This window comes from Gallus gallus, chromosome 23 (genome assembly GCF_016699485.2).
Source record: "Gallus gallus isolate bGalGal1 chromosome 23, bGalGal1.mat.broiler.GRCg7b, whole genome shotgun sequence".
NCBI classification, from domain to species: domain Eukaryota; kingdom Metazoa; phylum Chordata; class Aves; order Galliformes; family Phasianidae; genus Gallus; species Gallus gallus.
In genome coordinates, this window is record NC_052554.1 from 5,068,660 (window position 1) to 5,091,187 (window position 22,528).

Below are 22,528 nucleotides of genomic sequence, written 5' to 3' on the forward strand. Positions count from 1 at the left end.
TAAAGCCTGTACTGTAGGTGGCAGAGGTGCATTAGCTATGCAGCATCATCATCTCTGCTGCTTCATTAGCGAGTGGAGCAGGAGTACATTGCAGATCTGCCAGGCGTCATCCCAATTCCCTGCTGTTTGCCTTGGGAAAAGGGAAGAGTTGTGACCTCTGGAGGTGGTAGTTGGGTGAAGGACTTTGGAAATGCTTTCTGAGCTGTCAGTTCCGCTGTTGAAAATGGACAGTTATGACATGTAAAGTATCCTTTTGAATCAAAGAGATAGATGGTATACTTTTACCTTCATCTAAAAAAGCATAGATACCGAAGTACCAATAATTCTTAAGTCAGTGACAGTCTATGATTAAAAAATTAAATGGGTTTTAGTTAACAATAATAGGATTCCATAATAGCTTTTGTCACGGCAGTGTTATTCCCTCACCGTGCTTAATGCTCCCATTATACACCTCAATTCAAGGGTGCTGTGACTTAGGTAAACACTGTTCCAGCCTGAGGCTTGGCATGTGACACCTCTGCCGAGAAACATGGCTGAGTTTAATAAGGCAAACAGCATAATACTTCTTTTTTGTTGTTGTTAAAGAGGTATAAGGTGGTACGGAGAGAACAGTTGCCGAAGGACTGCTAATGGGCTGTGGAGCGTTGCACCTCACGTTTGATGGCTGTAATCTTTACTCCAGGTTGGGGTGGATCATAAATCATTACTTCCTGCTGGCAGCTTCCAATAGAAGAAGGTTGTTCTTGCCATCCTTTCTTTTGCTCAGCTAAAATAAGCCTTTGTTTTTTCTCTGAGCATCGTTAACCAGGCACATCCCTCCTATTCACTGAGGAGGATTGGCTGTGGAAGGACGTTTGCTTTTTGGTGTAACTCACGGTCAAAATAACACTTGGCTGCTCTTGGTTGGTTTCTTGCAGGTTCACTGGGATGAATCTGCCCGCCCCGGTTATCAGCAGTAAAAATTGGCTGCGGCTTCACTTCACATCTGATGGCAACCACAGGCAGAAGGGCTTCAGCGCTCAGTACCAAGGTGAGCACTCACAGCACAGCCAGATGAATTCTATGTGGTTCTTTGATGTTCTTAACCTTAATTCTCCAGCTGGATTGCCAGGTGTTGTTGTATGGAGGGCTGCTGTTGGCAACGTGTTGGAAATTGGAATGCTTGAGAGTTACTGGCGAATTCCTTTGCACTGTATGGCACGGGATGCCACAGTTCAGTGCATTTTGTGTGCCACAGGATGGGCCCAGAGGGAGCATCAGCTCCAAGGGCAGGGTCAGGGAGGGAGAAGCTGAACGGGGAAGGTCTGACCAGCTCCTGTTCAACCTGCAGACACAACAGCTTTCTGCAAGAGGAAGAAATGGGACTTGGGGAGGATGAAGTGCTGTCGCACTGACAGCAGCACAGTGAAAGGGAGATGTAGAGGAGATACCCTTTCATAAATCTGTAATCTTGCCCTGTTTGCTCCCTGTTTGTTTGGCCTTAGCAATGCAGTCGTGGCCTCAACGAGAGCTTTGCATTGTGAAGCACCGTTGTTTCTTAACTTTCCCTGTGTTCCTCTAATGTACAAATTTCTTTATTTTGGATTATAATTAAAAACCTTTTGGTTTTTTGTTCTGTATAACACAGACGGCGATGCAGCTGATGGCTCTTGATGTGGCATTTTCTTTGCAGCCATGATTGCTGCTTTCTATTGAAGCACCTGTCTGAATCATCCTTTTTTTTTTTCTTTAAATAGAAAAGTAGAGATTAATGTTATAATTCCCTCTGATTAGATTAATGTCAGGGGGGTTCTAATCTAGCACGCTCCTCGGAAACTCTTTTGTTAGATATAATGAGCTGTGCTTTTGTGTACTGAGTGTTTAAAAGATGAACTTAAAACCGTGCCCTTGGAACACCATTGAAGCAGGACCTCCATCCAGTGGCAGAGGAAGCCTGAGAGCCATTCCTCAGTCTCTTGCTGGATGTTCTGGAGTCTGTGAGGGTCTTCTCACCTGTTGGGAAAGATTTCCATACCTTAAAAGCAAACAGTGCATCAACAAAGCAGCTCAGGGCAGGAGGGCAGGATTTTGGCAGCCAATGGAATCTGTGCTGACGGAGCACTCCAAATGCCAATACGGCTTCAGAAAACTCTGCATAACCCTTCCAGAGAAACATAACTTTGTTTGAACATAAATATTTTAATGGAGATAAATAAGTAAGTAGATACAAAATAGGACATGTATTGCCTTATAAAGTAGAGCAGCTAAAAGGTGGTTTTTTAGCAGTGGAGATAGAAGCAAACCTCAGAGGGTTGTCCAAGAGAAGGAAGGAGGGGAGGGGTTAGGATTAATCTGATTTGTTGTTGGTTTTCCAAAGGTGTGTTCATCAGTTATTAGCATCCTGTTTCCTCTGAGGTGGACCTGGCTTTGCTGATAATCTATAAGGAAATCGTTTCCCTTCCAACTTGTTTAACATTGATAGTTAGATTTAGCAGAACTGTGTTCCATTTCAGCTCTTGCTAATCCATGCCCCGGTTTAGAAATCTATTTATGAACGTAAAAGCAAGGTTAGATAGAATCGGCCCATATACGGATTTTCTTTATGTTGAATGCAGTAAATTTATTCCTTTGCAGGGAGAGTGGAAATATTTTTCCCTTTCCTGTCTCTTTTATGTAAGGTGAATCTTGCATCCTTGCAAATACAGTGTTCCACATCCTGTGAAAGCAAATGAAAGGAACCACAGATAAATCAGTGCATTGATCCTTTCTCCTTCCTCCCTGTCCGCCCACCCCCTCTGCCTTCACTCCCCAATGGGTGCTGTGTACCTGCAGCTGATAAGAGGCTGAGCTGGGTGTGCCTTGCTTGGGCCAGGTGGCAGTAAGGGTGAGGAGCCAGGGGTCTCCGTCAGACATCAGTGCAGTGAGGAGGTGCTGTAAATGAGGTAGTGGAAAAGCTGCTCAATTTCGTTCTGCAGGGGCAGGGATAGGTTCCAGGCTTCCCCTCAAACTTCAGCTTTTGTGGCCTCGTTCCTTTTCCTACATCCTTGACACAGTGTTGTGTTGGAAGCCTTGAGATCAGGCTGCAGGTGTCCTGGGGTTACCATAACATCACCTGGAGGAAAGCCGTGCTGCTGGGCATTCTGAGACCTGCTGCCTTTCTCTTGGAGCGTTTGCAGATGGATTGCAGTCAGAAGGAAGCGGGCACATCTTAGGTTTGCTTTGGAATTGGCATACTGTTAATTATTTTTCCCTCTTAATTAAAAAAAAAAAAAAAAGAAGGGAAAAAACCAAAAGGCAACAAAACCCCCCGGCAGATTAAAGATGCTCATTCCAGGCAACATCAGCTTTTCTGCATGAACGTTTTTTAAGGTAATTCAGCCCTCAGTTTGAAGTTGTGCTTTATTTAAGGAGAAGGCAAAAAGCTGCGCCAGGTGATGAACAAAAAGCTGCACGCCGTAGCAGCGAGCACAGAGAAGCACTGCCTTGGGTGAGCTTCAAGGAATGATGCTTGACATCTCCCTATCTGAAGCTCCTGCAAACAGATGTTATTAGCTGCTTTTTTTTTTTTTCAAGCCAAAAAAGCATGATTAAAAAAACCTTGTTAGTCCTATTGGTAATTTTTCTTGACAACTTTGTCTTCGGAATGTGCTAATTTAGAGATGAAAGTATGATGAGATAAAGAAAAGAACAGTTTGAAGTGGAAGACAGACTGCTTTCCTCCATAGATAAGAACTGGCTCATCACAAAAAGGATCCTCTAAAGCAATATGGACGTTGTGCTTTCTGATGTGAAGTTATTGTTTAACCACATTAACTTCAGACCTGCCAGTAAAAATTCTGCTGTGTGTTACTCAAAAACCTCCATGTTTGTGCTGCAGGAAGCTGCTGTGTCTCTGCCAGATGGATTTGGTGGTGTGGGGTTTGTGCAGAGGGAGCCTCAGTGCGGCCATGTCTGGATAATAGGGACAAATAGTTGCTCAGTTTCATTGGTCATCTTTGTATTGCATGGGATTCTTTTGGCCATGGACTGATCAAAATCTTGCTGCTGCCCTCGTGTCCTCTCATCTTCCAGATGAGGTTTAGAGCAGGAGATCCAGGACCACTGCTGGAGAACTTGTGAATCATGGAACCATAGGATGGCCCTGGGTTGAAAAGGACCACAATGCTCATCCAGTTCCAACCCCCTGCTATGTGCAGGGTCAGCAACCAGCAGACCAGGCTGCCCAGAGCCACATCCAGCCTGGCCTTGGATGCCTGCAGGGATGAGGCATCCACAACCTCCTTGGGCATTTTACACTTGTTATGCCTATGGCTATTAACAGTGGATCTGTAGTTCTCTACTACTCTTCCCCAATAACACAGCTTATTGTTCAGTATTTTACTGCCTTTTTATGAATCCAATGCTTACACAGATCACGTGTGTAGTTTTCAGTCTATGGGGTGTCTGTTTGAGTGCTGCATTCCCACAGAAGTAGAGAATGGCTTCAGTATCTATTTGTGTAGTAACTGCGTTAACAAAATGAGGTGAAGCTTAACTCTGCATTTTGAGATCCCTGCAGTTTCCCGGAGCTTTCCTTCGGTCTGTTTCCCATTTGTAGCACATTAAGCAGCATTGCATGGCTACAGAGTGCTGAGGACTGTATGCCCAGTTTTTGTATTCAGGCTGGGTCAACTTGGCTCAGTTCTACACACGGTAGTTTGGATCTAACAAGGGTAAACGAATGGGGGGAACTGATGGGTTTGAGGGGTTAGGAAAAGTCTTCCAAACATCTGGGTGCTGTGCAACTGTTGCTGCATTCTCATTCTCAATGATCACCAATGGTTATCTAAATGTTTCCTTTCTTTTTGTTTTCATTCTGTCTCTGTAGTCAAAAAGCAAATGGAACTGAAGTCCAGAGGGGTGAAGCTGATGCCAAGCAAGAACAGTAACCAGAAGACATCAGTATGTAAGTGTTCTGACTCCTCCATATGCTCTCTTTGTCAAATGGTCTCCTTGAACATTCCATTTGACTTTCCAATAATCTCTAAAACTTTGTCACTCTTAAAAGTTTTAATGCTTTGCCCTTTCTTCCCTTTGCATTACTGCATCACTCCTTCCCAGTGCTCTATTCACAAGCATGTACTAACCCCTTGAAGTGGGTATGCAGGGGATCGGTGTGTGTGCATTTAATATATACTGTATGCTTCCTATTCAGTGGCAGACCCGGGGTTCATTACTTCTGTCTCCTTTTAGCGTGGAAAGTGTCAAAATGCAAACAATTTGGACGTCTGAATTAATGTTACTATCGTAAAACTAGGGATAGGGGCGAGGAGCCACCAAACAAACAAAAACCAGCAAACCTGTCGGAAATGCAGAAGCAATGGCAGTCTTTGTTTTCCTCTTTGCATTTTACTTAATTATTCACCCCTGCAGGAAAATCGTGCCACTCCAGTGTGCAAAAACTTGTAGCACCGACTTCTATGACCTCTGTATGAGTTCCTCACATTCAGTGTATCTGATGTTTGGTATCTGTTAGGGAGGTGCTCGCAGTGTCACGTTGTCACCGGTGTGTTTTCCTCTGGCTGTAAGTCGAACCCATTAGATCCATTCATCTTGACATGAGGTCCTTCTCAGATCAGAAGCGGCGCTCATCGGTTCCTTCTGCACGTGGCTGAACAGATGGCTGCGCTCCTGGGGGGGCTCTGAGATTAAACGGGAGGGATCTGAATTACCTCCACGGAACATTTTACAGGGATTTAAATAGGGTCAGAATGTAGATGTCCTTAACATAGTTTGTAGAGGAGAGGCTGTACTGGTTTGTTTTCTGCATAGCCCACTGCACTCATCAGAGAGGTGCTGTTTGGACCATTCCGCTCGCCTGAATTTCAGATGCAAAATTCAGTGAAGAAAAATGGGTGAACTGAATTTAAAGCATCTCTCAGTGAAAACGGCTCGCTTTCAGGTTCACGTGAGTGCTTATAGTCTCCAGTTATTCAGGAGAAAAGTCCAACAAGGTAACTAAATAGCAGGATGTAAATTACCCCACGATCTCCAGAGTACGAAGTGCTGGGGCACGTTCAGGTTAAACTCAGTCTTAAGAAAAGCCCTGAATCCAGGATGCTGTTGGGCTCTGTGAGATCCAGGCTGGATGTGGCTCTGGGCAGCCTGGTCTGCTGGTTGGTGACCCTGCACATAGCAGGGGGTTGGAACTGGATGAGCACTGTGGGCCTTTTCAACCCAGGCCATTCTAAGATTCTATGAAATATTCTTGCCAAGTGTCATTTAATTGATGTTTTAAGGTATGATAAACATTTCAGCACTTAATTGAGGGTGAGATTATGATAGAAAGTACCCCCTACCTTTGTTCGAGTGAGCACTTGGAGCTCCGTGGGGCGGAAGGTTGTGTTTGTAGTGGGATTGGTGCCATCTGGGATGTTGGGTATGTGCAGGGATTCTTCCCCACGTGAAAAATGACAGTCTGTTTTCAACTCATCGGCCCACTGTATACTTTCAGTGTGTTGTGCTGTGCTGTAGCCGTGCTCTGCTTTTGGGGATGAAGTCACTGGATGTTGTTGGTGCCTCTGCCCAGCCTGTCCTCACCCAATGCAGAGCAGACTCCAGCCTTGAGTGCTGCCAGTTCAGCATCATGTGTAGCGCTAATCATGTCACATTTGATAAGGCAAAACCCAGTGCAGGAAGGCAGCTTAGCCTGAAAGTTATTGAGCTGTAGCAGTATTGATGGTGGAGGTACTGTGGCCCAAATCCCTTTCTGTTACCAGGCTGGGGTTTGCCACAGCCCTCCTGTCTTCAGCTCCTTCCACGTACACTGCACTGCAACGTCTGGGTGGTAAACCCCGATTAACCTCTATCCTGCACAGCCTTCTGCTGTCACACTCCTGTTACAGCGGATTTTCAGCTTCAGAAATGCTGACTCCATAGGAGGTAGCTCCAGAAAATGGTTTATTTTCAGAAAATGGAGCCCGAAGTGTTATCTTCTTTTTCCCTTACTTTTCTGATTTGCTTGGCTGGCTGTGCCAGCTCTTCTCTGAAACTTTCATGAGCCTTTGAGCTGTGCCTCACAGATGACCACGCAGGTGGGCCAGGCTGATTAAAGGTCTCTGGAGTTTGGTAGTATTGCTCTTGTCACTTCATCTCAGCTATCGGAAACTTAGAAATGTGGTGAAAACGAGAGCTGTGCCGTGCTTGATTTCCAATCCCTTTCCTGCCAGCAGGGGTTTCTGGTGGTCTTTGCCCCCCTCCTTTGGGTGGTGCAGCTCCTTTAAGGGCTCTGTTGTCCCACAAGGCAGCTTGCAGCTCCATGCTTGCTGCTCTGCAGGCTATTTCGGAGGATTTCAGTTCTGCTGAATGGGTGCTGTGGTTACATACCAGATTAAAGCCCGTTTCTGGTGTCTGAATGGAGGCAGAATGTGTTCACATCACAGTTGTTTGCACTCCTTCAGAAAAAGGATATATAAAAAACCATGGAGTTTGGTGGGGGATTTGCTCATTTTGTTCAGTTGCAGTCAAACCTGTTTATTTGAAATGTAAATCAAGTGCTTCGGAGTGTTCACCATCCCTAATGTTAATTGGGCATCTTGCTTTAATCATTCTTAGGGGAAGAATAATACAGCTCTGGAGAATAAGCTATAAAAAATGCGGTTTAAAATTAGAGATTAGGTTTCGAGGATTACTTCTGATAGTAACTGAGGGACGCAGCTTTGGCATTTGCAGTATTCCTGAAGCAGTGAGAAAGCATATTGCATGCAGTGTGTAAATGCGTGCATTCCATGTTCATGCAGTGGGAAAAACGCGGTACCTGGATTACAAAACAGCATCAGAGTTGCTTTTGTGACATTTGGATGAGGCACACCCGGGAACGCACTGCTGGGCATCACTGGAAGGGATCGTGTGAAGCATTGCAGCCTTGGTGTGAAGCAGTCCAAGCTATAGGCAGATGAACGCGGCTCCCACTGCGTGTTCTCAGCGTAACAGATGTGCTTTATCAGCTTTGGTTCAGTCACATTCCCGTGTGTGCGTTTAGAAGACAGAAGAGGAAAAGTTTCTGTGCCCATCTAATCCATCCTCTGCTCTCCTTCTGCTCTCCTTTGTGTTGGCAAAGCAAAATGCCCCAATATGAAGATACCTTTCCTTTCTCCTCGCTCTGTATCTGATCTGCTCACTGGTTTATGTGTATGTATTATATGGGTATTAATGAAGTGCTAGGTGATGAGAGAAGAACTGGTTTTGGTCTTCAGAAGTGTGATTGGTAATTTGCAGCCTGCCCTCTGGTGCCTCTGGGTTTTGCTGGTTATCCGTAGCCTTGCCTGCTCCCACAGCCACGAACCAGGTTTGCTGTCATCCAATTTGGGACGTAATAAATGGCTGTGACAGCAGCTCAGAATAACCAACAGGGTGTAACTGATGTTGTCTGGTAGTCTTCTGACCGTGGGAGAGAGGATGGGATGTTGGAAAGGCAGCCTGGTGATCTGCTCTGCAGGGAGGGGTGTTTCAATGCAGGGGAGCTGTGTTGGTAAACGTGTGCACCACAGGCTCAGCTCCTTGGTTAGTGCCCTTTTATTCTGGAAAAGGTATAGAAATAAGATGAGAAATCTAAGCCCTTTTTCTGAAGTACCACGTAGACTTGTGATGTACGTGCTCTGCAGTGCCAGGATATCCTGACCTTATCCATTGCTCTGACCGAGGCCGTTCACTGCACGCTCTTTTTCATGCTCTGAGTTCCCATTTGCTTTGTGCATCCTTAGAACAGAAGCGTTAGGTGTGCCCCACAGCTGGGGAGCTCTATGGCAGAGCAGCGTTTAGCTCCATAGATGGTATTCAGCAGCCTGATCCAAACTACAGGCAGTGTCTCCAGGTGGTTACTGAGGGAGTTCCCCCAGTGGGGTCAGCTCTTCTGTGCCACCACTGGGCTGGCACTGAAACGTGCCTGCAGCTCCTGCAGTGATGATCTACATCTGGGTTGCACAGCCAGCTTCTCGCAGAGGCTGTGAGCTGCTCAGGCCCTAAAGCAAACCGGCCAGGTTAGCAAAAAGTTAGCAGCAGATTAAAAGCTGTTCCATTTTTTGTGTGTATTCGAGCATGACGTTTATCAGGAAAGAATGGAGAATAGATCGGACCAAAAGAATGCATCTCAGTGGAACGAACCCACCGAGTTACAGTGCAGCTGTGATGGCTGCTGGAGGTGCTGCTCATGGGGTAGGGTTTGGTTGTGGCTGCTCGAGTGCCAGGCACCGTTCTGAGGGCAGCACAGAGCTCTGCTCCTTCCTTCCAACTCAGAGCCGTCAGCCTGGAAATGTGGCAGCAGAGCTTTGTAGCTACAAAACGCAGCCATCAGAAGATGCGGTGTGCTGCTTTAATGCTTCTGTCTTGCTAGCATCTCTGCTTGTCCACGTGACGGAGCTTAATGCGGGGTTATGAATATGCAAAAAGGGGAAAGCAGTTTCTTAGAAGGCCGATTTCCCATCAAGCTGTATCTCTGCAGTGCTGTGCTGAGGGGCTGCTGGGGAAGGGGCAGCAGGAAGGGGAGGGGTGGGATGAAGGAAGCACTTGGGCTGAGTTATGAGCTGCGATGCTTCCAGCACTGGTGTAGGTGCTCAGATGGAAGCAGTGATCCCTCTGTCCTTTTAGGTACAGCGTTATGTCTTCCAGCTGTAGTGAGGGACTTGCACGAGGTGTAGCTACCAAATAAACAACGTTTTGATGGCCCTGCCTTTTGGGTGTTCATGTTACGCAGCCTGTGTTTGTGTGGACACCCCATGTGCTTACCTGCTCATGTAATACTTCCGTGCCCAAGCCTCCATATCGCTCGGCAGCAGCTCTGTGCACCAACATCATTCCCTCAATCAGGGGATGGGCACAGGTGGAAGGGAGCACTCTCACTTCAGGTTCGTGCTTCACCACCTCAGCCCTGATGACAGGAGATGGTGTGCTTTCCTTACATCCTTCCCGCAGTGATAGGAGAGAACTGAACTGCATCAACACCGACAGCTCTGTGACAGAGTTGCCCCTTTGTCCTGAATTACCCCCTGTGTTGGCGGTTGCTGGAAGTCAGAATGGAAATCAACGAATGGCCAGATCTCATTTCATGCTTCCAGGAGCCGCCCGGGTTCTGTCCATCCCAAGCAGCGCTCAGCTGTGCCACCTGGCAGGCTGATGGGGGAGGTGGAAATGGGGAGCAGAGCATCAGGATGGCAGATGTGTATTCGATGCTGATCACCACTTCATCGACCCCATGTTTGTTGGCAGTCACGTGAGGGTTGCTCCATACAGTTTTTCATGTTCAAACTACTGACTTGCTTTAGAATGCTAGACTCACATTTCCCTCTCCTCTCTCTCTCGTTCTGTGCCTGTTCTCCCCCTGGTATCACACCCCACCTCCTCATTGGGTTGGCTGTGTTCTCAGCTCGGGCTGGGGAGGGCAGGAGGTCCCCGTGGCGTGTTGTTCTAATCACAGGCTTCGGAAATGGGCTGCTTAATTGGTGCAATTTTGCAGAATGCAAACTATCTCTTTTCAGAGGTGCTTCTGTAGCAGAACAGAGGGAAAGCGATGTTCCTAGCTGGCTCTTCCTAGAAAGCACTTTGGTGTGTCTAAACTGAGCTGAAATGGTTCCAGTTAAACTTGTTTCCAAAGCAGTTTTTTTCTAAACCAAATGGAACGTGTTCAGGTTTTCGAGCTACCAGCTGCCATCTTTCTCTCCACATCCACCAAGATAGCTGATGAAAGACTGTTTCTTTTGCTATTCTGTCTCTGTATGTGCTGTTTTTGCTTTGTAGTAACTCAGGTTGGTGTGTCCCAGGGACATAATATGTGTCCAGACCCTGGGATTCCAGAGAGAGGCAAAAGAATAGGCAACGATTTTAGGTAAGAACCTTTGATGTGTGTGTTTATGCATGCTGCAAAGCTTTTGTTACAACCATTGTGTGTACTCCTTGGCATTACAGAGTCTGTTTGTAGAGCCCCTCTGCACACATCTCAATGTGCCGTGTCTGAAAAGCTTGCTGAAGCCAGTGATGCAGAAGAACGAGCGTGTCTAAACGTGCATGTGTGTGTGCAATCTACTACAGAGATCTGTAATGATCTCTCTTTGAGAACGTTTCTCTTGCCACAAAGTGGGCGCCTGGCCACGCTGCTGCAATCCCTATTTGTCGTCGCTCCCTTCTCCAGTTAAGCACAGAAAGAGTCCTCTCAAACAGCATCACTTCTAAATTAGCTCAAGTCCCAGCACAACCCTGTGCCCAGAGAATTTCGGGTGACTTCCTGAAGCAGTGGTACAGTTCCTTGTCAATAAGTAAATGTGGTGCTGGATAATTGTTTTCTTATAAAGCTTAAAATAATGGTGTTATTCCCTTGTAGTTGCTAGCGTTCATTTAAAGCGTGTTGGAATGAATCAGCCTGTTGTTAGCAATGGTGAATCAATATTTAATCTTATTTTGCTGTCAATAGCTGTTTTGTTCACTAAAAATGTCTTTCAATTTAACCTGCGTCTATCAGACTCTCCTGGAATCCAGAGAACATATTGGAGGAGAGGGAACGAGGGTTAGGGAAGGGTATTCCCAATAGAGTCCCTAAATGCCATAGGATAAATTCTCAGCTGCTGTGAATCTGGCATTGTGTCGCCTCGGTGAATAAGACAGCACTGCTTTAAGCAGCAAAGGATCCGAATCCAAAGCGACAGAACAAAGAACAAATCTTTCAGTAGTAGATAAAGATTTTGTTCTTTATAAGAACGCTGAGCACTGTCATCTCCTGGGACTGAGTGTGAGCTCCGAACTGAACAAAACTCCCACTGAAGTTGCATTGAAAGACTCAAATCTGTTCTTGGACTCTCACCACCTCAGGCAACCGGCGCCCAGCGCAAGGAAATGAATGAGGAAGAGCTGGCCCCTCATTCATTTCCACTGTTGCCTGGAGGGCCGGTGATCTCTCTCTGTTCACAATTTGGATAGTAAAAAGCAAGAGACAAAGCTGTTGCTGCAGAAGCGCCTCAGTCGCTGACTTCCCCCTTTGTTCTGTCTGCTAGGTTAGGCTCCAGCATCCAGTTCACCTGCAACGAGGGCTACGATTTGCAGGGGTCCAAAAGCATCACCTGTAAGAGAGTGAGCGACATCATTGTTGCCTGGAGCGACCACAGGCCAGTGTGCAGAGGTAAGAAGGCGATGTTATTTTCCACTGAGCTATGAGGACTAATGAGAAAACCCACGATGTCACATTCATGCATCACCCATTCTGTCCTTGAGTTTGTCCCCACTTGGTTGCTGCCCGTTGCCTTTTCCTTTTGACTTGGAGCTCTGCTTCTCAGAGCAGTGTTTTACTGGAGGCTTTCAGGCTGCACATCCCAGCTGCCCTATGGAAGACCGTATCTGGTTCCTCTCAGAGGCAGCTTCCTACAACCCCTGTTGTTTAGCTTCTGTTTGGTTCAGCCTTTCCTTCCCTGTCAAAGCCAAATGTGTTGTCAGGCAGTCCTAGAATGGTTCAAGCCTTTGCTGAACATTATTTGTTTATGTGCTGTTTCCAAAACCCTCACTCAGACAAGAGGTGCAGCCAGGAGAGCAACCTCAGTGCTCTCAGGCTGTTGTCAGACATCAGCTCTGTGCTGCTGGTTGGTCAGCACTGCACTGGATGCATTTGTGCTCTGGGCAATGGGAGTTTGGTCTTGCCAGCTTCATATCAATAGGATCTTAATTCCATTCCACTGGAAAAGCATTAACAAAACAAATTCTGTTAAGTGTGGAGCCTCATTAGCTCCTTGCTCTGCAGCTGATGAGGTACATTTGTGTACTGCGTCCATGCCTTTCAGCAGTGCTTTCTGCCCCTCTATGTCCGCTCCACCCCAGGTATTTCTCCTTAAGGTTTAAGGAGGAGAGAGGACACGAGGTGGAGGTCTGGAAGCCAACATCACACTGATCCCCTTGGGGCCTCACCAGGAGCCATCAGCAAATGGAGCTTTGTTTCAGTGAAGGAATGAGACCTGGTGTCCATTTTGCCCTTGGCCATTTTGTTTTCCTTCACTCTCTCCTTTCTCTGTATATAAAGTGGCATGCATAATTGTGCTATTTGTAATGCTAATAATGAACAACTTGTAATATTTGAAATTAAATCCATCTAAAGCTCTTAAATCATCAATTGGTATTTTTTCACCTCTTTTTTTCTTTAATTTCATCTGCAGAGGTTTTGAAGGCTTTGGAATCCCAGCTAATTCTTGAAACAAGCGCAGAATAAATTGAATCAGTGTAAGAGGATATTTGGCATAAATATGTGACACTCTAAAGGAAATTTATGGTGTCCTCTCGCAAGAGATAAGAAAGGATTTGCCTGCATTATTACGATGCTATGAATCAACTTCATTTTTTTCCTACCACTAACTTCTGGGTTGTTTCTCCTCTTTGCGAGAAGTTTCCCACTTGCTTTTTATTTCAGTTCCAAAGCACTTTTTCTGTTCTCATTTTGTTGTTGGGTGATGGGTTTCTTTCAGCTTGCAGGGTGCCTGATCAGCCAGTTCAGAGCCATTGGACTCTGCCATCTTCTAATGCGTGGTAATGGAGCATCTGTGTTGGAGGCTGCATTTCAGCATCTCCATCTGCAGCAGGCTCTCCATATGGATCCCAGGGACCACCTCTTAATCTTTTTGTGCTCCTGTTGCCCACCCTTAAAATGGGAATAAGAGGGCTTAATTTCCTTCTGTAAGACAGGACAGGGTATGTGTAATGGCCCCCAGGAGCTGGGTCACACGAGCAGAATGCATACCTGCCATGTGGTCAAACAATTCAACCAGGAGATCGTTTTCCATGATTCACTGCTGCTTAGGGATGGAGAAGCCTTGTGGATGCCTTATTTGCAAATGTGACTCCTTTGAAACTTGAGAGATGAATTTTGAGGATCCGTTACAACAGCAGATGCAGTTACAAAACTAAGATGCTGTTCTTCACATTTTCTGATTAAATATTGCATCAAAGGAACACCGCAAGCAAAAAATTCCCCCTTAAGCACTTTTCAGCTTTTACTTTACCTAAGATGTTTTTGAGATGTGAAGCTGAGTTGCCATCGTCGTTCTTTGAGCCAGCAGTTGTATCAGAGTGAAGTCAGCCCTCACCTAATGAATATTTGATGTGCAGGATTTTTTTTAGGCTTGCAATGAGGAAAGGAAACATAACTTTCCTGGAACATGAAAAAGGGACTGCGTTTTCCATGCGGTTGCTTTCACTGTCCTGGATGTGAAAATATTTCTTTGAGGGCTTTAATACAGCGAGAAAATACTAAATCAGTGTGAGAGGGAGGAATGTGTTGGTCTGGTGGTCCATCTCTTTGGTAGCTCCTGAAAACACCCCACTCATCCCATCCTCACTGATGAATACATCATCTCTGGTGTTACATGGAAGACAGTGACAGTTTTGGCTGCTGAACAGCCCAGCAGCAGTATTCAATTCTCCCTTCCCTTCATACTGCTACGCATCTCTACTCTCCACACAAAGAACACAGCATTCACCCCCAAGCTGACGGATCTCCCTCACACGCCTGCCTTGCTTTTTGTTCACAGCACGGATGTGTGATATGTACCTCCGTGGTCCCAGCGGTGTGATAACCTCCCCCAACTATCCCGTCCAATACGATAACAATGCCTACTGCGTGTGGGTCATCACGGCGCTCAACCCAGCCAAGGTAGGTCTTGGAGATGCGTTGTGCCATCGTTTTGTTGCCTTCACTGACACAGTGTGGAGCTGTGCTCCTTCACAGCACGATGCTCTGCTGTTCTGCCCTTCAGGTTTCTGTTTATGAAGTCGTACCCCCCCTCTCTCCATGGGCTTCTCACATGTGGTCCCCAGCTGCCTTTACAGACTGTGACGTGTCACGTTCTGCCAGTGCTGAAAAGTCAGGTTACTAAAGGATGTCCTTAAAAGTGAACGTAATTATTTTTAATCGAAACCTCTTTGATATCTTGGCGAGAATGGTGGTGGAACACTGAACGGCTTAGCAGAGCATCTCCCCAAGCCAGTGCTCAGCTGGGGCAGGGAAGCTGTGCCAGAAATCCTTGTTTCTCACTTCTTTCCGGATGGTAGCTGGCCCATAACCAGCGGGGATCTCAGCTCCCAGACAAGTATTTCTCTTCATTGCCATTTATGCAGTATTTAAAGTTAATTAAAAAGTCCCTTCTGTGTTTACTCACGTTTGGAACATTGGAGGTTGGTGGTGATGGGTTTTTTTTCTCTGTTGGTCAACACGTACAGTATGGAAGGGTTCAAATTCACTGCCACTGATCCATCCAAGGCCCGGCTGCCTTGGCCTTCCTGAGTTGAAGTCCTTCCCATTTTCCACTGGCGCAGGAAAACAAGGCTCAGAGCCTCTTATCTCTTCTTCCCTCCTTGCAGACTCTGCCTGCTCTTCTCCTCCAGATCTGTACGGGAAATAAAAACAAAAAGGACTCTGTTGCTGTGTAGCTCAACACACCCCGAGGTATTCACCACTCTTGAAAGAAAACAGTTTTCATTCTTCTCCGTGCCTGGATTCCTCCTAACATAATTTTCATTAGTTCAGGAGCAAACCTTGCATTCCAAGGCACTGAGCTCATGTGCTTATCCAGTCAATTATTTCTTGGTCCTTGCCTCCAGACAGCCTTGCATTTTGGCACTCAGCCTTATGCTGCCGATCCAAGGAAGTCATTTCACAGACATGATGGTGTCCCAGGATCTCATCGTTCGCGAGAAGTTGTTCCAGTCTGTAGGAATGCTGGCAGCCATCCACATTGCAGCCTGCTTTCTGCCACTGGTGGGATGTAGCAGGGCAGGATGGGCTGCTGAGTTCTGCTGCTTTCCCCCCGTTGACCTCAGTTTGAAGCCCTTTAATAAGTAAACATCATTGCTGGATTGCAATTTTAATGAGGGGTATTCCTATGTTCCTATTTCAGAATGAGTTTGTATGTAAAGGGCTGTCATTAGCTGGTTTGGCTGCACGGGAGCCTAGTAATGACCCAAATTCTGGGAAGCTGGATTGTGAAATCAGGATATTGTTCCGGTACTCATTTATTAGGAGTGATTTACTGGTTAATCAGACCCAGGAGGTTCTCCTTCATCAGGGTAATGTGCAAGTGGAGAGAGACCTCATGTAACTGCAGCCACTACTGCTCAGGTGTCAGCTGTGTCTCAGCCTGTGGCCCGCAGACCCTCGGACGTATGTTGCCTGTGTATGGACAGGCTGTTAAATACATCAGCTTTTTGGGCTGTGATGTATGTATTATATCCCTTTCTTTTTGTACATCTTTGTCTTTCAAATATGAGCAAAATCCCAATTTCTTGAATAAAATTAAAATAATCCTGGCTTTAGACATAAATGGTGGTGGGTTAACCTGGATATGGGTTGCAGGCAGTCTGACTCTCCAGCTTAGGAAGGAGGAGAAGGCAATTAAACACCAAGGAATGATTACGGGCCATTCTGGCTGCTTTGTTGACCCTTTTTCACATTGCTTTAGGGTTGAGTTTTTGGAGTCTCATGTTCAGATCTGTTCATTTTCTGGCTTTCCTGCCAGCCTCGTGCCTAGCCCAGATGGTAGCAGCAAACTTTCTCTGCTCCTTCAGCAGTGCCATAGGACAGACTTCTCCTTCTGGAAGCTTCCTGGGCACGCTGGCTCATTTTTCAGAAACTCACAGCCTTTTTCAATAGAGTCTGAGTTTCTCCTCTTCCCCTCTTGGGTCCTTCTTGAGCTCTTAAACCTGTTTGGTCATCAGCTGTTGGTAGGGAAACCAGATCTGTTCCTTAGCTTTTGTACATCACAAAGTGAACTGCGATTGTCCAGATCCTTTCTTTCAGTACACAATAGCAGGTTGACTGGAACTTCTGCTCCATGCATACACATAGAGGTGTAGCACAACAGAACTAAGAAGGATGGGTTGATAAGTCAGCAGTTTGTGTTAACTGTCTGTGAAAAGACGGCTGGCTTCCTTTTCTTTGAAGTGATAAATAGTTAATTAGCAACATCAGTTTATAAAGGGTTTCTGAGAGGGTTTGTTTGCTGAGTGTTTCATCCTGGAAGTGTGATTTACAGGTAGGGAACTTCTCTGTCCCTTTGAAGCGAAGGCTGAGAGGAATGCTCTGATTGTTTTGGGAAAGGCACTGCTGTGCATGCGTGTTCATTGCACGGTGCTCTGCATGCTCACATTACTTGGAGCTGTAGAAGAGTGCAGCCTGACAGCTCTCCTCTGCATGGGAGCCCAGGCAAGGCGCAGGAGTAAATGGGAAACAGCAGCATGGAATCCATTGCCATAAGAATGCGTAAAGAGTTCATCAAGGCTCCAGATGCCAAAGCTGTGCAGAGAGGACCCGATCTCGTGGGTGAATGTACAAGATGCCAGGTTGGTTCAGTGGCACAGGCAGCTCCTGTCATCCAAACAGCAATCCCTGGTGCTGGCATTGTGGGCAGGTGTGGCCGCTCACAGTGCTGCAAGGCGTGCACAGCCCCGCCTAAAGGTGGGCGTTGCTGGGAGCTGTGTTCTAATGCCTGCTCAGTCCCTGCTATTCCTGCCTCACAAATCAACAAGTGCTGTTTCTGGAACGTACCTGGACAGGTAGAACTCTTCCCTTAAGGCCCATGTTAGAAACATGTTGCTAAACTGGCGGGCTCACCTCCCTGACTCATGTTGCTTTTGTGCAAAGGGGTGATAGCATCACTGCACGTCCCCCAGCAGGGGTGAGGGAGGAGTGGAAGGCAAATTAACTAAAATGCCTGTAAAATACTTTGAAGATTAAAGCATTATGGGCCAGAGCTGAAGCCTGCTGAAGTCAGTGGTAATCTTTTCATTGACTTGAGTGGTCTTTGGATCGGGTCCTGTTCTATGGAGCTTTTAATATGAGCGATGGGAAAACCACCGAGCTGAATTTAGAACTCATTTGCAAGTCATCTGTTCTATATTTGGAAAAGAACTGTGAGCCAGATTCTGTGAGCTACATAATCCCCTCGAAGTTTGCTCAGAAACCCCCATAAACAGCATTAGGGGCACAGTGCTCCTCAGCTGACAGCTCGGAGTTATTTCCTATACAGAGGATGACATAGAAAAGCTATTTGGGGGAGCATTGAGGGCTGATGGGTGGGTTTTTCTTCCCCAGTCTTTGGTGCCGTGGGAATTAATTTCAACCACACTGGAAAAATAAATCACTGGGGAGCTGAGAAATGCATATGATAATTGGTGCATTTGCATCAAAACTATTTCTGAACCTTCTCGACATAACAAATGTCACTGGTTGGTATTTCTCCTGGGGTTGTTCTCACCTGGAGCCCGGCTGGCCAAATAAAGCTCTGCCCAAGCTCCTGTGTCATCAGTGGAGAGAGATGGGTCCCTCCAGGGGATGATTCACGGCGATGAGGATGGATGCTTGAGACGGGGGAGGACGGGGGGAGAATGAGTAATGTGAGCTTGTAAAGCATCTGAATCGAACTGCGAGAGGTGCTGCGCTCCACGGAGAGAGCGATTGAGGGGCTGTTCTTCCCATGGATGTGACTGCATTTCAAATCACTTTGCATTGTGTGAAGCCTGAGAATCAGGTGTCATTTGAAGCCTGTTTTCTCAACTTCGCTAATTGCTTCCTGTCACTTCAGCAGCTTAAAACTGAGGTTTTGTGTCATCCGTGTGTTTGTATGTGCTGGGAGGCCTCGTGTTGTTTAATGAATCATTAAGTAATTTTCAGCCTATAGCCCAAACAGGAAAGGAAAATGGATAAATAAGTATTATATTCAGCATCCTGCTCCGGAGCCACAAGGTTAGTCTTCAATATACTGGGATGTAATTAGTTATTTAATTAGGGTCAGACTCCCTAGAATGCGGTTTACTTGAACGAGTGGTTTAACTAATGATGTGTGCTGTTTTACAGCCCTGTGTTCTTTGTATTAATTACGTTATTCCGTCATTACATGGCTTAATAATAATCTGCACGCGTTAATATTTTGATACTACCGGCTGAAATTAATGGGTCCAAACTTCAGTGGAGGACCACAAAGGCTGCAGTCCCAGGATCCTGCTGCCTGTGGGTAACACACTGCACTCAGATACCAAACCTGCTTTTCTTTTTAAGCGCATTTAAATAATAGCAGTTGCATCTCTATGTAGAGAGTGGTGGCGCCTGGCAGTTCAATCTGACCTCCATACACACCCATTGTGTTTTAAGAACCCTGAAGCTGTTCGGCGTCTGATGAGTGAATTGAAGTGGTTGAAGTTGGGGAGCTCGCAACAGAAAAGTGCTGTCATCTTCCTAGAGGGTACCTGAAGGCCTTGGAGAGAGCACAGACACGTGCTGGTGTTCAGCAGAGCCCCAATGACGGCTGCTGTGGGGTCTGATCAGGGTGGAATTGTGGTGGCACTGTGTGTGCACTGTGCTGAAGGTCCTCAGTGCTGCTTTGGTAACTTCACGTTCAGGTACCAAAAGGTGGCGTGAAGCTGAATTTGGTCCTGGAAGCTGCTGAGAGTTGGGAAGTGCAGTTTGCTTACGGGCACATGGGTGGAGGGATGAGTGCATTCACATCTGTGGGCAGTCCTGGGGGTCCTTTCAGAGATGGCTCCTGCTGGTGTCAGTTGGTGTTGTCCACTGATGTAAATTGTAAAGCAATTCTGTAAACTAAGCTCTCTGCCTTTTCTCGTTGCTCGCTCTTCTCCAAGGCCGGATTTAAGGCTTTTATCCCCCGACTCCAAATGTAATTTTCAGTTATTTGCAAATAAAAGGTTTCAGGAGAGGCTCAGAACACGGAGCTCTCGACTCAGTGGGACCTCTGCTCCCAAATGGTGCATACAGAGCTCCACAAATCCTTCCTGTCGGGTGGAAGGCTGGGACTGAGCTGGGGAGGGATGCACAGCTGTGGGCAGGCAGTGCATGGCAGCTTACAGGGCAGGAGGCAGTGGCACAACGTGATGCCGGGATGGTGCCGACAGAACACGAGCAAACACTTCTTTTTTTCTGCTGTGGGAATGAGGGAGCCATCGAGAAAATCAATGGATAAAGCAGGAAAAGCTGATAGGTGACTTCAGTGAGAGCACCACCCGTGTGCTGACAAAAGTGCCACGGGGCTCTGAGAAGTGAGGTCAGCATAGGCGATGTCCTGAAGATAGCAATGATCTTATAAAGCACAGCAGAAGGAGCGGGGTGGGAGGGTCTGCTGGCTGCCTTGGCTGTTGGCCCATATTAACACACTGCATCTTTGCCAGGTTATCAAACTCACCTTTGAAGAATTTGAGCTGGAGAGAGGGTACGACACCCTGACAGTGGGTGATGGAGGACAAGTGGGAGACCAGAAGTCTGTGCTGTACGTGTAAGTACCGTGTCCTTAACGTGTCTGGGTTCTGCCTGCTGAGATGTAGCAGATGTGTTTGGATGAAGGGGCCCGGGCTGCTTGCTGCTCCTCACTGAATGTTTTATAAGCTGGTTTTCATGTTTGGTGGAGCCGACTGCTGCTGGTGTTTTCTTTTCTCATCACATTCTCCTAGGCTTCAGCTGACAGAAAGGCTTTTACCTCTTTGCTTCTCCTCTCTTCAATTCCCTTTGTCAGGACTCCATAGAGAGAAGCTGAGGCTGCCCAGGGAGCTGGGGGGGCGGGATTAAAATTTGGATACCAAAGGAAATGCAAATCAAGCAGAAGCTGAGAAGTTTGGACCTCTCTCCTGTGCAGCCGTTTTTAACAGTGCAGAGTGGCTGTGCATGCAGTCCCTTCGAGTCGCAGCGTTTTGCACCCCATGTGCCATTGCATGAATGGCAACGTGGGGTTCTCTGAGGCTGAGGGCTGAGCTGTGTGGCACAGCCATGCAGTGTGAGCAAACTGCAGGGAGAGGCTGAAAGCGGAGCAAATCACAGGGTGTGCACAGGACAGTGCCAATGCAATCAGGTCTTGCATCTGAAAGCGCGGCTTCTTGTCCTGTCCAGGTGCTGTTGCCTCCACTGAGTAAGGATGCAAGCCAGGGGGGTTTGTCAAAGTCTTCGATGTCTTGAGGGCATCTGCATGGCCAGGTGCTATGGTAGGAGCAGGGAAAAGTCACCGGGACTTTGAGAAGGAGCACTGGAAGTGGTGATGGGGGTTTGGCACCAGGGCAGCCAGCGTTGGGGCTGTAACCTGAAGGACTCCCCGCTTCTCTACCCTATAGAAATGTGCAACAGAAAAGCACTCTCCAAAAGCTGCTGTAGCAAAGCTGTTGTGCTCTTCCCAGCTGGCAGAGCGTATTTCTTGCTGTGTTTTTTCATTCCTCCTCTTGGCTTGTTTTTCCCCACGAATCTGCATCCGCTCTGCTTTCACCCACCTGAATGTCTGCTGTCTTTCTGAAGTCTCCATTTCTCCGAGTTCCATTCTGCTGCACTTTTCAGGACACGACCAGCAGAGATGCTGAAGTCACAAACCCCAACCTGCCACGCATAGAAACGTACAGTCTGACTATTGCAGAAGCGTTTGTAATGGAAGTGTCACAGAACATTTCACAGCTGATTGGTCCAAATGTGCAAATTACAGCCGAGGGAATCGTTTGTAAGAACCTGAAATGGTTTCTCTCTGCCTCCCCTTCCCGTTTGCCTGAGGCCTATGGAGAGTTCCCCCGATTTTGTTCTGATCATCCCCCGTTGTCCATTTCATCATGCCATGCGTTCTCATGTGTTCCATGTCTTTCAGCATTCCACGTGTCCTCACTCTGTGTCAGGGACTCAGTGCTGTGCTAAGGCAGGCACAGAACCCCTCTGACCGACCGCAGTGCTGCTGCGGTATCTCCTCCCACTGCTGGGGAGCGCTTCCCCTTAAACTGCTGATGCTCATCCTAAAAGGGAATTCCTTCATTCATTACCTGGGAGAAAAAGCTGAAAATCAGTGAAGGAGCCCCCATGCAGAAAGCCAGCTCTGTGAAGGATGAGACTTCCAGTTCCTTACTACTGGGCGTTTATTGGCTGCTGTTCAGGAGGAACTCAGTCCTGCAGACCTTGAGACCAAGAAATACATTTGAGTCCACTTCCATGGCACCAAACGTTATCCCAAACTGGGGTGTAAAGGACCATTTGTTTTCAGTCTCACTCTCATGCCTGGAAGATGCATCTCAGAGAGCAGAACAGATTGTTAGGCTGAGCTTTCTGACTTGCAGTGGGGATTTTATTCCCCAAAGTAACAAGCACCCAGATCAGTCATCCAGCTTGTTAGAGTGGAATGGGAAGGCATGCAAAAACTGTTAAAGAACGCTTTTCTGAAGGCTTTTCTCTTGGTGTGCTCCCCGCTCCTGTCTGTCTGTCTGCTGCTTCAGTGAGGAGAATCAACAGTGGCACTTTTTCATCTTTTCCCATCCACATCAAACTCTCTGGATGAAAACCAGTAATTAAGGAAAGGTTACTCCTTCGTTTACCAGCAGATACAGAATCCCTGTGACCGCCTAGGATCAATACAATGCCTGATGGAGGTCTGAGGAGTAACGAAGCAAAGCTGGGGGTGTGGGGGGTGGGTGCAGTCCCAGGGGGAAACGCACTGCAGGTTGCACAGCCAGAGCTGCAGAGGGGACGGGTTCAGGTGTTGTAGCGGCTCCTATTGCTTATGTGAGCGGTAAGAAGATCTGTGGGGTG

General features: G+C 47.0%; 1 protein-coding gene and 1 long non-coding RNA gene across 5 annotated transcripts in view; one reads left to right on the forward strand and one right to left on the reverse strand.

The window, feature by feature from the left end:
• Positions 1-22,528, forward strand: part of CSMD2 (CUB and Sushi multiple domains 2) — a 232,004-nt gene that overhangs the window by 87,877 nt on the left and 121,599 nt on the right. For 2 of the 4 annotated variants that reach the window (XM_040651777.2, XM_015297825.4), the window contains 6 exons: positions 918-1,030; positions 4,847-4,924; positions 10,750-10,837; positions 11,997-12,121; positions 14,511-14,632; positions 20,155-20,258. In XM_040651777.2, the coding sequence (XP_040507711.1) occupies positions 918-1,030; positions 4,847-4,924; positions 10,750-10,837; positions 11,997-12,121; positions 14,511-14,632; positions 20,155-20,258 (630 nt within the window). Of the gene's footprint in view, positions 1-917; positions 1,031-4,846; positions 4,925-10,749; positions 10,838-11,996; positions 12,122-14,510; positions 14,633-20,154; positions 20,259-22,528 lie in introns of those variants that run through there. The other 2 variants (XM_046903587.1, XM_046903586.1) reach the window with 2 other exon arrangements.
• LOC124417364 lies at positions 10,832-15,640 on the reverse strand. The gene is made up of 3 exons (XR_006932057.1): positions 15,514-15,640; positions 14,597-15,365; positions 10,832-12,062 (listed from the first exon to the last, which is right to left on the reverse strand). It is a non-coding gene; the product is annotated as an uncharacterized LOC124417364 (long non-coding RNA).